This window comes from Amphiura filiformis, chromosome 1 (assembly GCF_039555335.1).
Source record: "Amphiura filiformis chromosome 1, Afil_fr2py, whole genome shotgun sequence".
Classification (NCBI taxonomy): Eukaryota; Metazoa; Echinodermata; class Ophiuroidea; order Amphilepidida; family Amphiuridae; genus Amphiura; species Amphiura filiformis.
Window position 1 is genome coordinate 19,756,443 of NC_092628.1, and position 17,472 is coordinate 19,773,914.

Genomic DNA, 17,472 nt, shown 5'->3' on the forward strand with positions numbered 1-17,472 from the left:
ACATGTGTATAAAGTGAATACTGATCTGTATGGCAAGTCCAAACCTTCAATCCAATTCCATATACACAATATGATATGTGATGAGGACGGACAAGGGAGCATTACATAAGATTAATGTTTGATTTTCTGCAATGTCAGATTGTCAAAGCTGTTGGAATATGTCTAAAATCAAATCAAATTTAAATTCTTTTTCTTGATTCATTTCATATGACTGAAAACAATGAAATACAAAAATTATTCATCCTGAAATTATTCCCTTATTCATTCTTCAAACAAGAATAAAGTATTTTCAATCCTGCCCTATACGCTCTTTGTATGATTAGACCTAATGCATACTTAACCAATGATAATACTGGGGAGAGACTAAATAATGACCATGAGTGATTTATTTTGCTCAATGGTCTAACATTATATACATGTATAGCATCATTCATCAACATCACAACCAGAAGGTTAATGCTGCAAGATATTTCCATTAAACCAAGATTTTATCTAGTTTATTTATTGATTTTTACATACATTTACCAAGAAATGTGGCATATACATTAAGAAGGCTTACCAGAAGGCCACTTCAATTTGTCACATCAAAGGTTCACCACTTAAGGTATGAATAAGGTGATTCTTCTATTTTATGTCAAAACAAGTTCTTAATGCCCCCTCCCCAGGATTCACTTAATAAAATAAGGTCATCCAAGACCTACATATCATACCATGAAATCAATCTGTTGTTGGGAAACTGATTCAAATTCCAGTTAATTCTAGCCTAGTCATATAAAATCTAATTGCAGTGGCATGTAAAGTCGACCTTTAAAAACATGTCACATCTCAACAGCTTTACACACAAAAATAAGCCCATTCCATTGAACAATAATGAAGCTGTCCATTTTATATCCCAAAATTTCAACTGAAACAAGTTTTCATGGCAAGAACTCAAGAAGTTACACTGGGCGGATTCAAGTGTTTGATTTACGTTTTGCTTTAGTTGTCTGTAAATCAATTGAGGTGCTTGATGGTTTAAGTAAGTCCTGATCAACCATAATTTGTAACTCCTTTTCAGATTTATAAAACATTTGGAGGACACTTTTATCAATCACATTAACTCATCCTTCTTGATGTGGATTTATTACTAATTAAGTCAAGAATTTGTAAACCATCCACCGCAAATAATAGTCTGGAGAATTATTCGCATATAATAAATTTCACATTTATACCCAAGTGGATTGAAAACAATTAAAAAAACCATGAATTAATATTTTTTGTTATCGTGTTGAAAATATGCACCCACTGCAAATTTCCTGGCTGGAAGGTATAAAATAAAAATTCCCTTTAAAAGGGAAGGCCAGCCTCAATGCAGAAGAGGTCTTGTAAATAGTTTGGGTCACCGTGAAGGCATTTTTTAGGATCACGCTTACATCCATGTTATATGACAGTTCAACAAACCATCAATGGTGAGAACATGCACACTGAAACAGCAAAAAGCATTAACTCCTATAACTCCTGTCAACTCTTTAATTCATTACTCCAAATTGTTCTGTATTTTTGTCTTTACTGCTTTTTACCCATGCTTATTATTAAAATCAAGAAATACACTGCAGTTGTTAGTTAATTCGCTATGTAAACTCAACTTACATGCACATTTTATTTTAAAATGATTTTATATTATTTCGCAATGTATAGTTTACTATAAAGTAGATAGTGGCAAGCACATGATAAAGGACTGATCATTCACTACAATCTTCACTTTTAAACTGTATTAGTCCGAAACTCCTGCAAAGCTATGGACATGGCATCTTACCTACTCCATTCTGTAATAGTCTGCATTGTGTGTTTTCTCAGTCTTCAATCATTTTGTTGAATGTAATTTTATGAATCAAATAAAAAGATAGAAAGTGGCCTCACTTTAGTTATGTGTCATTTTACAGTATTTATAATTTATAGAGTAAGACAATAATTTATTTATTTTCTATAAGTGCATGTCAAAATATGGGATATATTGTTCAATATTATAGCTAGCCCTAAAAACTTTATTTTCCATCGGGTTTTTCCGGTGAAAAGACAAAACTGATGTTAAAGATAGCAATAATATCATCAATAACATTTTGAGTCAATTTTATCCATAAAACGATACAGGATAGGATAGATAATTACTTTGACTTCAATGTGGTCCATATAATGAAGATTTTGATTCTACAACATTATTAGATCTGTTATCAACATATCAATTATGCACTCACAGGCAACCAAACATCATGCTATGCTCAGTAGTCCACTGATATGACCTCGTTCCAGTGATCATTCCCTGCTAATTACTAATTGTTGACCATGTCATTTTCTTGATATGCTGATAGCTGAACAAGTTTATGTTTATATGTGTAGGCCTAACCTATGATAACTTTTTAAGTCATAATTAATTCAAACATAACTTTGGCAATACTCAATCGTTTTTGTTCGTTGAAACGGCAAAACATACTTTCTTTTCCTTGCAAATCGAATTAGCAGACATCAAAAACATTTCCACCACAAGAATTTAAAAAAATAATTCATACCAATAGAAGAAGGCTATAATCTTAGCTAATCTTTAGTGTACACAAATCCCATCTCAGAATTAGATACCAGCCCTATGGGCTGGCAAAAAGAAGTGTAACATTCATATTTTAATTGATAATGCCTACTTCCAAAATTTGAACATTGTAAAAGCAGGCTTTGCCGTTTGAGGAGAGCTAGAGCGATTGCTCCCCTTCACTTCCCTCAAATAAAGCTGAGGAGAGCTTTTTATTGCTCGCCTACCTTTGGTGTAACAATAATAACCACATAATACAGTGCCGTAAAATGCTCTCCTAGTGCTCTCCTGTAGCACTCAAGGAGAGCGATTAAAAGCTCCCCTGCAAATTTCAAATGTCAAAGCCTGTAAAAGTGGAATTTTTTGTGTGATTAATCTTTCACACTTTACCAATTTTGAATGGTTTACATTGTTTTTAAATTTGCGATTTTTAGTTTCCTTACATTGAACTAAAGACAAAAAGAATATATTTGTGTGTTGTAATTTTCCCGGTAGCATCTCTGGAACGCGAAAAGCGTGACAATAATGTAGCGCAAAAAATTTCCACTGACACAGTAATACCCAAACGGTAATAACAAAATGATTGACAGGTGTTTGAATCACACTCTGTTTTACAGCAAACTTGGCTTTACTGGCTTATCAAGAATTTACAACGGATTGCAAAAAAAACCTTTTTGTGAATCAGACTTGAAACATCCCATTTATTCTTTTCTTACAGAGGTAGGTTTTGGCAACTCTCCAGTTTCCATCCTATGTGTAAAAATGCTCCAATACACACGGCACCCTGAGAAATGCATATCCTTTATACTCACTGTAACAAAAGAACATTAGCCACCTTAGTGACTATACTCCACAAGAATATTGCTTTTAAAACCTTGGAGTTCTGGGACTGAATGAAACCGATTGTAGTTTTTTCATCGTAACTATAAAAACATCTTGCTGAGTACTTAAATTACACCTTACATATACAAAGAAACTGGTGAAAATAGCATGTTTGGATGATGCAAATGAAGATAATGCACTCATCTTCAGCTTCAAAGAGGCTGAAGTGAGAGATATTTGATTACAGCTCTCTGTCATGGATAACAGATAGCTAATAATACATCATATATCGACTGCTCAGTGCCAGAAGTGGATAAGTGCAATAGCTGCCATGTGTAGATGAGTACAGTGTATTGTGTGTAAATTGCAAAATATTCACAGGGCAGCTATTACACTTACCCACTTCTGGCCCTGATCAGTCGATATGTCATTCAATACTCTCTCTATATATATGTCATTTACGGACATCAATATCGGAAGCCATTACATTTGTCACATTTTTATTGGACTTGTGAATGATGACTTCCTCATAGTAAATTGAGATGTGTATGTTGTCTTCAGGCGTCGGCATCATGAATTTTCTCTCTTTCCTTAGCTGTGTGTACAGAGTATCCAAAACAAAATTGCATATCAATTATGTAGAGTTACCTGAACTTACTTCTCACAGTTCTTAAATCCATTTTTATCGACTGAACATGAGTTGTAACTTGAATCCCCAAAGCTATGTTTCATTTGATTAAGGTGAGTCAGAGAGGTAACATGATCTAATGAGACAAATAAAGCTGACACACAAGAGGAATGGTATGGGCTCTATAAAGGAGATCCCAACGCTTGATATATGGGGTATCATTTCCGCCCATGTGCAGGATTTTTTCAGGAGGGGAAAACACCCAAAACTTTTTGTTCTTTTATATCATTTGCCTTAATTGAAGAACCGCAAAATATGGAAATATAAATGTAATTATTCACTTCCTTGACTCATTTCTATAAAATCAGTGTATTAATATGAAGAAGTACACTCTGCAGTTTTTAGTTATGTGGCTAAAAAACAGGACATTTTGGCTCCTCCCATCCCAGCCCATTCGCCTTAAAACAAGGGAACCTTCACACAGTTCTCAATCCATTTTTATCCATGAATTAACTTACATTGTAACTTAATCCCCAAAGCTATTTCATTGATTCAAGGGGACACAATGGACTATTTTGACCAGCATCAGGAATAACATCTTCCCAATCTGTAACTTGATCTGTTATTTGTCCATCAATAGGGAGCTCAAATTCAAGGTTATCTATTGATGTACAATACATACATACATAAAGGTATTTATAAAGCGCCTTTAAATTTATCAAAGCGCTGAACAAGGAGAGAAAGGATGGGGAAAAAAAAGAAACACAGCGGAACAAGAAAGAAGCTAACTGAAAAGGTGAGTTTTCAGTTTCTTCCTGAAAACTGGAATTGATGGAGACTTCCTGATGGCTTTAGGGAGTTTGTTCCATTCCCTCAGGCCAGAGACAGAGAAGGTATTTAAACCAGATCCTCTATGTGCCCTAGTCTGACTAAGCAGAGTCTTATCGGAAGAAGATCTCAATTCTCTTCCGGGAGCATAGGCTGAAAGAAGCTCACAAAGATAATTGGGGGCACGGCCCTGAGAGCACTTGAAAACATAAAGCAGAAGTTTAAAAAGAATTCGGTCCTGGATTGGAAGCCAATGCAATTGAATGAGAAGGTTGGAGGTACCAGTTGAGCGAGGGACAGAGAAAATCAAACGCACAGCACGATTTTGCAGCTTCTGCAGTCTATTTCTTTCACCTTGAGTGATACCATAGAGGATCTGTGTATTTGCCATTATCATTCTTGACAAAATGTCCCCCTTCATAATCATTGTGTTTAACTCTTTCTTCATGGGTGTCAATTGCAGACAACAAGACAAATTTAGAAATTTCAGAATTGTACATTTTCATGACCATTTTTGGAATCAGCATGAAAACTGCATTAAACTGGGGGATGGGGTTGGGTTGGGTTGGGTTGGATGTTTGTATAGTTGTTTGTTTCAATGTTGCAATATTGGCGCTGATTTAGCTGCTGCCTGCAAATTGCATTGTGTCTGTTTAGTTGTGTTTAATGTACAATTCTAGCAATTTGACCTGCGGGTCACCATTAGAGTTTGAAATAAAACCTTCCTTTCGTAAAATGAGTGCAAACAAGCCCCCCATTGATTCAGAGGTTCTGGAGATAGCTTTTAATATTTTGAGAAAAACTTGGGCTTTGTATGTTGAAGCCTATGGTCAGCATGCAGAGCATTAATAATGTGTTGTATATTTTCATGTTCTGCACCTCGGAATTTGCCGTAGAAGTGACGTCATAATCGGATTAACTACCATAGCAATAGAGGAATGCAATTTTTGAATAGCGTCCTGCACTATAAGCAGATTGCACTCTAACAGGTGCGAGTGATCAGCATAATATGCATATTCTATAGAATTACGATACAGGTCTTTATTCCTGTTCTTTGACATCTATGGTTCAATGCATAGGTAACCGAGTGAACGTTGTAGTGCAGGGCGATATAGTCAAAATTGTATTCCTCTATTGCTATGGTAGTTAATTTGATTAACTGCGTCACTTCTACAGCGAATAGTGTTACTAGATTGTGTCACTAGCTTGATGGCGTATTATAAATGCCATTATTATTGTTGTATTATTATCATTATATGAGTGGACACTACGAATGAGCCATAAACTCAGCAAATTGTATTCTGAGATACAGTGCAAAATGTACGCGAAGATCGTATTCATAGGTGTCTCAATTAGGCGCGACATGTTTCTCATTTGAAACCGTTTAAACCAATCAATAATCCTATTGCTGAAGAGGATAATAATCTTCTACATAAAGAATCATTGAATAGCTCTAGTCTTTGTTTGCTTTGGCTAAATCTTGTTCAAGTGGTGGGTTACAATTGCATTGTATTTTGTCTGGGTATGTATAACCAACAATTTAACAATGAGAGAACATTCCTGAAGCTCGTTGACTTGGGGATGATTTGAAATGACCGCCAATTATGACTTTATTACTTGCAATGTGGAAGAAGAGACACACGTAGAACCGAAAAAAATGTACCATTTTGTTGAAGGCGCAGAGTTCAACAAACCATAACCCTGCTTCTGGATATCATCTTAAGTCAAATGATATACTATTTTAAAGCTTATGATATATATTTTCTAAACACAAAATAATAATTGACCGGGGGCCGAGTTTACGGCAGATTCGTAGTGTCCAGTCACATATAGCCTACAGGTTATGTATGAGCAAGCAACATGAATCATCTGTCTGGCAATATGAATCATCTTCATTATTTTCATTTCATATTCTTACACATTTTACAATGCGATGAAATTCCATCAAAATTTGACATTTAAGGCATGTCGGAGGAGGAGCAAACCCTAGCAATGTTTGCACTCAAATATAGAGATAAATAAAGCTGGAATGATATGAGTTCTATAAACGATATACCAAGGCTCAATCAATATAAGGGGTGTCATTTCTGCCCCATTTTCTCAGGAGACGGTAAATGCCAAAACATTTGTTTTGATATACTATAGGCCGTAAAAGAAATGCAAGACCTATAGAAATATCTAAAAATATGGCTCCTGCCATAACTCCAAACCATGATTAATATACAAATAGGCGGAGGTGTATCTATAAAAATCAATGTTACTAACACCCACCTCTTTTCATGCTTGTCAAGATTCTTACACTACTTCATTACATTCTTGTTTTGCATGAGATGGTTTTCTTACTCTGGCAGAAAGAGATTTAGATTGAATGTGATATTGCAACGATGAATGATAGAACAAACAAATTCACCAATAATGTACAAGTTTGATATTGAACAAGGTTTAGTCAATAGAGATACCCACGCAGTGGCTAATAAGAAATGTGTTAAGGATTTCAATACAGAGGTTCCACCGGATGGTACAAATAAATAATGACCTTGACTCCTTCGCACTGAATTTGTTATTATTTATTAATTTTTTTATTTTTGGTATAATACATAAACTTTTATAACAAATACTGCATGACCAAGATGAAAGAATGTGTGTTCAGAATTGAAAGGGTTATAAGATTGAACATTACATTTTGAATGATGATGAATCAACATAAAGTTTCCTACATTTTTGTTTATTGCTAGATTCACTTATAATTGTTACTTAAAAACTTGTCTACTGTTCACTTTTCTACCCTTTCCCTTTGCCTGTATTTCATATTCCATGTTCCCACAATACCTAAATCTTGATCAGTTTCAACCTGCATCAATAGCTTAAGCCTATTCTGAAATAACCTTGAAAAGATGTGACCTTCACCCAATTCCATCATCATTTTTAAAAGGACTGTGTTAAAACTTTAGCTCCAATCTTATTACTTAATATTTTATAAATCAATCACTCATGACTGGAAATGTACCATATAACCTAAAACGGTTCTGAAGAAATCAAATCTTGGTGTTAACTCTCTCAATAATTACTGACATACATGTATGTCTCAAATCTTTCTTACATATCCTAACTTCTGCAGATATGAGAGGTAAAATATTTTTTACTTTAAAAATAAATAAATCTGAAGTTGCCTGAAATTATATGAAGAATTTTGTTGCAAAATCCCTGACATCCACTTGAGCAATTTTGAGAACACATCAAAAAATCATCATGCCAAAAACTACTTTTGTTTCAAACCCCCATATATCAGTACTTTTTTTGATGATTTTTTTTATGTTTTCTCAAAATAGCTAAAGTGGATGTAAGGGATTTTGTAACAAAGCTCTTCATATGTGGGCATTTCTTACTTGTGTGTGTGGGAGGTGTGAAGTGAACTTTTTTTTTTTGGGGGGGGTCTACTTGTGATGTGCATAGGTGACTGGTTTTCTCAAATGATTGATATTTCTTGTATCAAAGAATTGACCAAAAACTACTGAATGTCTATGACCCGACAGAGGAGTCAATTCTACTGCAGGTGGCTGCTATCAAAAACTTGATTACAATATAGACAGAGCCTGGTAGACAGTAATGTAGTACCTCACAAGCATAAATGCAGCCAACAGCAATTTGGACTGATTCATACAACACAGAGGAATGTTGCCTTTACAAGGCAAAAAAGACAGCACTGTGGACGAGGGGGACCCTATACCCCCATATATCTCAACAGATTTACACTGATCTCAGTGGGGACAGATTTTGACCCCTAATCCATGGATTTCTGTAAATATTGAGGAAAAATTTTATCCCGGTAACTTACTGGGATATATGCACTTGGAAAAAAAACCCAATTTATAATTAGTTGGCAACCTCTGTACATGTAGATTAAATTCAGACTTCCACTCTCTCCATGGTTCATTTAGAATTGGGTAAGTGAATTAAGTGAGTACTCCATCCTTCTGAGGGGACATTAAAAGCCCTTGGTCCCATGTATAGAGTCATAGGCCTACCTATACATGTACATCATAGTCAGTTTCGAAAAGAGTAGAGTGATTAATTCCGATTGCCTCAATTTGTCACAACGCTGTTTAGATATTCACAATCTAAGCATAAACAAGACGTGTTTTGAAAGGCTGCTGCTTGGAGGAAGTGATCCAATTTTTATATTCAACAGAAAAACAGCACTCTGTGCTTTGAAGTGCACCAGATAAATGCTAAGTAATAAAAAATATACCATGATGCACACACACCTGATCAAAACTGGCTGTGAGGTCTTTGTCATCAATTCAATGGAATAAGACTTCCACACAACACAACAGAAATACTCCTACGGTCAGCTGCCTAAAAGTGCATCTGAACACCTACTTTTTTTAACTCATCTCATCTCATCTGTATAGTCAGCAAGACATCATTTCTCGACTTACAATGTCTCTGTTTGTTAATCTCATGTTTATGTATTGCAGTTGGTGCAATGTTGGGCATTTAATAAATCTGAATCAACGTCATGTTTACCAAATATAAGAATGACCCAAAACAAAAGGACCGGTGTAAATTTAAATGTATACACCCAATTCTGGACTGTTATAATGCTAACCCTTGGAAATATGTGATGTGATCAAGCAAAATTAGTCAGAAGTCGGAAATATTGATTTAAAGATATCGCCAACTTGTTTCCTACTGTTTTGGAAACTCTTTAACTGCTCACATCTTTTGAACTGGTTGTCTAAATTCAATGATTTTTTTTGCAAAATGTAGCTTTGCAAATGCTGTTTACAATCCTATAAGAAACTGAAAATTTAATATGTCCGACTTCAGCCTGATTTTGCTTGATTACACCACATCATATCAGATCAAAGTCGAATATAATTACCATTTTCATAAATGTGACACGATCTGGTCCATGGGGGCCAAAGGAGGCATTTTTGAAAATTGAGTTACTGTAATTATTTTAATACATTATACATACAATAGGCTATCATTTACTGAAAACACCAAAGGTCTAGCATACTTGGTTATAAGTTCAGAAGTTTTTTGATGTATATTTTCTTATGTATTTTAGTGTTTTTTACTCCATATTTTTACCTTTATCTCAGTTTCAAATTTGCCGCCTTTGGCCCCATGGACCAGATTGTGTCACAAATATGGTATTTGTAATCTAATACAACAAACCAATCTGATCTGCATCTAAAGCTAGAATTCTTGCAACCCCAGGGAGGTACTCAGTACAAATGTCCATACAGGGATCTGTCCCAAATATGGATCAAATTTTCAACCCTTTGGCATATCAATGACTCCTTTCTCAAGGCCAATTCCCCCCCCCCCCCACCCCCCCAAATAGTACAATTTTACCATAGACAGTAGAGACTACTATCTATGATTTTACCTACCTGTAGCCAACATTTTTTAAATTTGCCATAAAGTTGTGAAAAGTTGTAAAACCTTTGGCAATATAGAAATGGGTCCAAATTTCTTGAAATTTTTTTATGTGGATGGGTTCACTTTGAAGAATGCACATCCCTAACCAAACCAAACTTGAGTACATGTACCAAACCAAACTTGAGTACCCCCAACCAAGCAAAAACTCTTCAGCCATACAAGTCTCATACCCTATAGCATAGTTCAATATTAAAACTCCATTTGACAAGCAAAATTCAACATTTGATCTCAAAGTTGGTCTGTAGGATACAAATTTTAGTACTCAACTCATCCAAAGGTCATTGTCTCGAGACAGCAGGAAAGCACAACAACGCAAAGAATAGACTCCGCATTGCCCCCACGATCATGAGGACCATTTAATACACATAAGCTTATTTATAATAATTTCACAATCTCATAGAAATTAAGACTATATTGAGATAATAACAGATTTCATATCAATTAAACAAATTATATACATTGAGATGATTAATTGCAGCAAGCATTTGGAATTATTTATCATCTTCATATAAATCAATAAATACACAAATTATTGGAAAAATGTGTACAAGCCAACCATACAGGCTGGACAAACAAAAGTTGACTTCTGAATCACATTTAACCAAATTTCATCTTAAGCAAATCTTAAGCATATCTTAAACAGATACATCTTTGGATCAAACAGAGGATTGGATTGGAAAACAGCATTTTTAACCGCAATTAAATAATTAGAAATCTCCAAAAGAATAAACAATGCCAACACTAGCAAACGAACATTTTGTATTCAGCAAGATACGGCATCAATGCTTAAACCATTTCGCATTTACTGATATATAATCCACTGGTATTGACAACCAAGTAAATAAAGATACTCCAAATAAGCAACAAAGCATTTATAACCCTGGTATAAAAACGCAGCAGAAAGGGAGGAAAGCATGAAGGCAACCAATAGCCCACTATAAAACGCGGTAGAAAGTGGAGACAATCTACTGACGAGATTCTTCAGGTTTCAAGAAACTCCGTAACACATTCAAACACCATAAAACGCAGTAGAAAGTGGAGACAATCTACCGACGAGATTCTTCAGGTTTCAAGAAACTCCGTAACACATTCAAACACCATAAAACGCAGTAGAAAGTGGAGACAATCTACAGACGAGATTCTTCAGGTTTTGAAGAAAATCCTTAACACATCCAGGCATCATTAAACGCGGTAGAAAGTGGAGACAATCTACTGACGAGATTCTTCAGGTTTCAAGAAACTCCGTAACACATTCAAACACCATAAAACGCAGTAGAAAGTGGAGACAATCTACCGACGAGATTCTTCAGGTTTCAAGAAACTCCGTAACACATTCAAACACCATAAAACGCAGTAGAAAGTGGAGACAATCTACAGACGAGATTCTTCAGGTTTTGAAGAAAATCCTTAACACATCCAGGCACCATTAAACGCAGTAGAAAGTGGAGACAATCTACAGACGAGATTCTTCAGGTTTTGAAGAAAATCCTTAACACATCCAGGCACCATTAAACGCAGTAGAAAGTGGAGACAATCTACTGACGAGATTCTTCAGGTTTCAAGAAACTCCGTAACACATTCAAACACCATAAAACGCAGTAGAAAGTGGAGACAATCTACAGACGAGATTCTTCAGGTTTTGAAGAAAATCCTTAACACATCCAAGCACCATAAAACGCAGTAGAAAGTGGAGACAATCTACCGACGAGATTCTTCAGGTTTTGAAGAAACTCCATAACACATTCAAACACCATAAAACGCAGTAGAAAGTGGAGACAATCTACAGACGAGATTCTTCAGGTTTCAAGAAACTCCGTAACACATTCAAACACCATAAAACGCAGTAGAAAGTGGAGACAATCTACAGACGAGATTCTTCAGGTTTTGAAGAAAATCCTTAACACATCCAGGCACCATTAAACGCAGTAGAAAGTGGAGACAATCTACTGACGAGATTCTTCAGGTTTCAAGAAACTCCGTAACACATTCAAACACCATAAAACGCGGTAGAAAGTGGAGACAATCTACAGACGAGATTCTTCAGGTTTTGAAGAAAATCCTTAACACATCCAAGCACCATAAAACGCAGTAGAAAGTGGAGACAATCTACCGACGAGATTCTTCAGGTTTTGAAGAAACTCCATAACACATTCAAACACCATAAAACGCGGTAGAAAGTGGAGACAATCTACAGACGAGATTCTTCAGGTTTCAAGAAACTCCGTAACACATTCAAACACCATAAAACGCGCGGTAGAAAGTGGAGACAATCTACAGACGAGATTCTTCAGGTTTTGAAGAAACTCCATACAAAGCATTCATTCCCCTTCTATAAAACGCAGTAGAAAGTGGAGACAATCTACTAATGATATTCTTCAAGATTTCAAGAAATTCCATACAAAGCCTCTATTTTTAAGCATAACGCAGCATATTTGGACATACCATTTTATTGGAGTATCTTTAACCATATTTAGTTACTGAATCACCCTTCCAGCTTTTGGGAGGGTGGGTGGGATTTTTTGGTCCATCAAGATCGAAGGAACAATTGCAAGTGCATCACTAGGAGAACTATGGACATAACAAAGGAATTAAAAAATAAGACGGAGACCTGAATGGCTGCACACCACTAAAGTGACAGCTGACTGGACAGAAAAACTGAGCTTGTTGCTATAACAACATAACAACAACCCCTAAATTAAAACTGACTTGACCAGGAGACCAAAACACTTTAAGTGTACTTGAGAATGCTCAAGTGGGAATAAGAGGATAAGCCTCTACACCTAGATGCACATGACAGCCTAATGTCCCCTGCTGCTGAGACAATCTAGTTTTTAAAAGATTTGCAACTTTAAAAAACGGAATTATATGAGTGTAAATGCATATTAGGGTTACGGAACTGTGTCCTGGAGATTGTCATGTTTGAGATCCTAGTGTGTGTAAAGGTCATTCTATGAGTGTAGATGCATACTGGGTTTAAGGAACTGTGTCCTGGACATTGTCATGTTGAGATCCTAGTGTGTGTAAAGGTCATTCTATGAGTGTAGATACATATTGGGGTTAAGGAACTGTGTCCTAGAGATTGTCATGTTTGAGATCCTAGTGTGTGTAAAGGTCATTCTATGAGTATAGAAGCATATTGGGGTTAAGGAACTGTGTCCTGGAGATTGTCATGTTTGAGATCCTAGTGTGTGTAAAGGTCATTCTATGAGCATAGATGCTTACTGGGGTTAAGGAACTGTGCATTGATAGGTTGTCAAATTTGAGATACTGGCGTACATGTAACATTCATCTGATATCTCATCTCAATGGCTCATGTTACAAGTCTATATTAAGCTCTGTGTGTAATGTTATACAACCAAACAACATATCTAATTCTTGATAATCCATTAAGTCTGAATAGTTTTGTTTTATGACGTAAACAAGGTGAAATTTTAGAAGCATTCTATCAGATGTTTTTGTACTTGATTTAACTACTTGTCTGACATTCATGATTAACCCTCTACAGAAAATGTTGAGTATGTTTGGCCATTCCTTTTTATTATTATTATTATCATTACTATTCATCTTTTTATTTACATTGAAGTTTTTATTAATTTAAGAAGGTGGCTGGAATGCCTCATCCTAGCAGGGCACAAGGAAACGCACAACCAATATATGTGACATGATCAAAGGGAATGATTCGGATGTCGATAATATGTGACTGGACGCGGCGAATCAGCCGTAAAGTCGGCCCGGTCAATTTTGTTTTATTTCGTGTTTAGAAAATATATACCATAAGCTTTAAAATGGTATATCATTTGACTTCAAACGATATCCAAAAGCGGGGTTATGATTTGTTGAACTCTGTTCCTTCGACAAAATTGTATTTTTTATCGGTTCTACATATGTCTGTTTTTCTACATTTCTGGTAATAAATATCCAACAGTCATAATTGGCGGTCATTTCAAATCATCCCCAAGTCAACGAGGTTCAGAAATATCCTCTCATTGTTCATTGTTGATTATACATACCTAGACAAGATACAATGCTTTGTTATCTACCACTTGAACAGGATTTAGCCAAAGCAAACAAAGACAAGAACTATTCTATAGAAATAGGTAGAAGCTTATCCTCTTCAGCAGTAGTATTATTGATTGATTTAAACAGCGTTTGATAAGACACTTGTCGCAATGAATTGATACACCTATATGAATACAACCTTCACATACATTTTACACTTTAACTCAGAATACAATTTGCCGCGTTTACGGCTGATTCGCCGCGTCCACTCACATATTGTTTTTGAAATATTGGCAAAAACGGTGTTAAAATTCTTTTGTTTTATATTCGTTTTCAGCCATTGATAATTTGTTCATTATTCTGTAACCAGATGTCAAAATGTATCATTCGTAAACTGCCAGAAAATGATGTAAAAAACTTCTAATTGAAAATTGTGGACATGCGACTGATTCCCCTTGATCATGTCAAATACGTGAATGCGCGGATCACAAAATATTGGATGGCGACCCAAGAGAATACAGTTACGTGGAAAATGTGTTTATTTATATTTAATATATGCTCAAATCTAGTCCAAGTTCTCTGTGATTTACATCTTAATCAGAGTCACTGAACTTACAGCATGGATTATGTCTGATTGGAGGCAAGAAATAATTTCTTGTATCTGAGACTACAAGCAGAGTAAATTATTGGTTTTGTCTATGTAGGCAACCTGTATGTTATGGCATGTGGTTGATTATTCTAGACGTTAAATCTGCTTGTTTTGACTGGTTTTACCAGCTTGGCATTTGTGTAGCTTTGTCTATTTCTGCCGAGTTTCCCATTGGGAAGGATCAGAACAAACAAACAAACAAACAAACCATGAAAGCTCTGAACAATTAATCACGACCATCGAAGTATTTTCAACCATTCAATTTCTGCTAATTTGAAAGCGTATTCAATCACGCAGTGAACACCCTGTTCAATACGCGTTGTCGCCAGTCTGTGATTGGTTGTGGTGTTTTGTTCATCATTATGTGAAATCTTTCTGAGGTGATTTCCAAAGACTTCATACTGGCTGCTGAAAAGGTCTATCACTACCTACAATGGTTTTTCCCCTTTTTCCCACAAACCTTTATACTCTCCCATTTTATACTTATATATATTTTTGTTCTGTCCTCTTTCCACATATTTATGAGAATCGTGATTCATTTTGTCCCATGGGTTATTCACAATGCTGTTGGATTATTGCTACTAATCTTTGTTTGTTATTCCTGACAGGATGTTTTGTATCTTTAATGCATTGAATGTAAATTATATTGGTTAATCTGCCTGCCATATTTGAAATCAGATATAAAAATCTACATATCATCTCTTACTGCAAAGAAGGAATTATATAATATAAGACAAAATTTTTTTTAAAGTCGTCATCCAACGATCCTATCAATCAAACTCTGCATGGACCATGATTGGTCATATAGCCTAAGTAGGGAGGTATGCTATGGTTACCAATCACTGGAAAGCGCAAAGCGCAGTGATTTATAGTGCGCTACGCACAGGCACAACGCCTAGACGTTGATCCACAAGCCTCAGCACACTTTACAGGTTGTCGCTGACCACTACGGCCCACATCATTCCACAAACCATTTAACAGCATTTCAGGGACTTTGCTGCTTCAAGAGCGCACACCCTAGACATTCCACAAATAACCTTTGTTATGTGGAGCCTGGCCATGTGGAGCTTGAATGACAGGAACATCACCCCCCCCCCATTTTTTTTTAATTTCTTCCTTTTATTATATTACAAATTTAATACACCATTCATTTATGAAAGGTTTGCTGTTTAGTGTCATGACTAACACAGCCTAATCAAGGGGGCCCACGGGTCAATTCCAGCAGGCTAACCAATGATATTTGGCCCTTCAGCAACTCTAAAATGTAAAGCAAAACATAAGAAACTGGGTTGCATTTGGCCACAGCTGAACCTAAAAAATTAAGTTGAGACTACATATTATCAACACAATAGATGCAGCACAATTGGGCAAAGTATGAGTCATTTGTATTAAATGAGGTTTCTTTCATGTTCATGAGGGCCAGTTGCAGTGATCTATCATAGAATCCAGTTGCCTAAAATGGTCACATGTTAAGTATCTTCAATTTTTTTTTGCACCAAATTAGAAATAGACTTTTGTTCTCTTCTTACCTGATCTGTTCCTCTTCCATACAAGTACATGAGTCCTAGTCCACTTTGTCCTATAGGATTATTCTGATCTGCTGCTTTCTTGAAATATTTGAAGGCAGTTGTGTTATCCTGCTTAATGATTTTGCTGCCTTCAGAATACATCTACAATACAATAATACACACACAAATGGCAAATTAACGGTAGTTCACACAAACATTCTAAATAATTATGACCAATATCACCATTTTTATTATACTGGAAATTGGAGATCTATATGGCATACCGTGATCCTAGAAAGCTGAAGGTTTTGAAAAAGTATGTCTATCTATGCCTCTGTATGAATATCATTGTGCACAGCCCAAGCTTAACTGTAACTGCATACACTTGCAACTTTTTTTAAGTACATCAAATTGTTAAATGAAAGCCTGTAGTTTGGTAAACAGATTTTCAAGTTGAAAAGATTATTTCAGTTATAATGAATCCTTTCACAAATAAAAAAAGTCAAAATGGTCAGTACAATCTGTATATTTCTGTATCACTTTATAATACCATGAAGTGGTTTCCTGTGCTTTCATATTGGATAAGTGCCCCAATTTACTGGCATGATATATCTCGTATCATACATGCTGGTGTGTCACATGCATGTTTTGATGCCCTGTATCATGTTAACAAGGACATATGCATGCGCGGCTCTTCATGACAACTCACACCAGCAATGATTGTTTCATAACAATCATGGCATTTCAATGGCAGGCTACAAAGCCGGTATACCCACATTGGACCACGGATTTCACTGATATTCGCCAATCCAAATAATACAGAGAACAAATATGGAAGCAGGCTTCGATGGTCTCAGCAGAGTTAAGTTAGTGAGGAAGATGGCCCTGCTGGTTGAGCTCTCATGCTTTATTGGAGAATTAGGCCTACTTCATAGCAAGGATTACCATGTAGAAATATATGAATTTTCTTGTTATGTGAGATTATTTGTACGGTATGATAAAATCATTATTAGGTTCATTTTAGGGG

The 17,472-nt window shown here is 35.8% G+C and overlaps 1 protein-coding gene across 1 annotated transcript in view; it reads right to left on the minus strand.

Moving 5' to 3' along the window:
- Window positions 1–17,472, minus strand: part of LOC140156785 (protein sel-1 homolog 1-like) — a 243,091-nt gene that overhangs the window by 203,518 nt on the left and 22,101 nt on the right. The window contains exon 12 of the mRNA XM_072179767.1: window positions 16,467–16,607. Coding sequence (XP_072035868.1) covers window positions 16,467–16,607 — 141 coding nt within the window. The remainder of the gene's footprint in view (window positions 1–16,466; window positions 16,608–17,472) is intronic.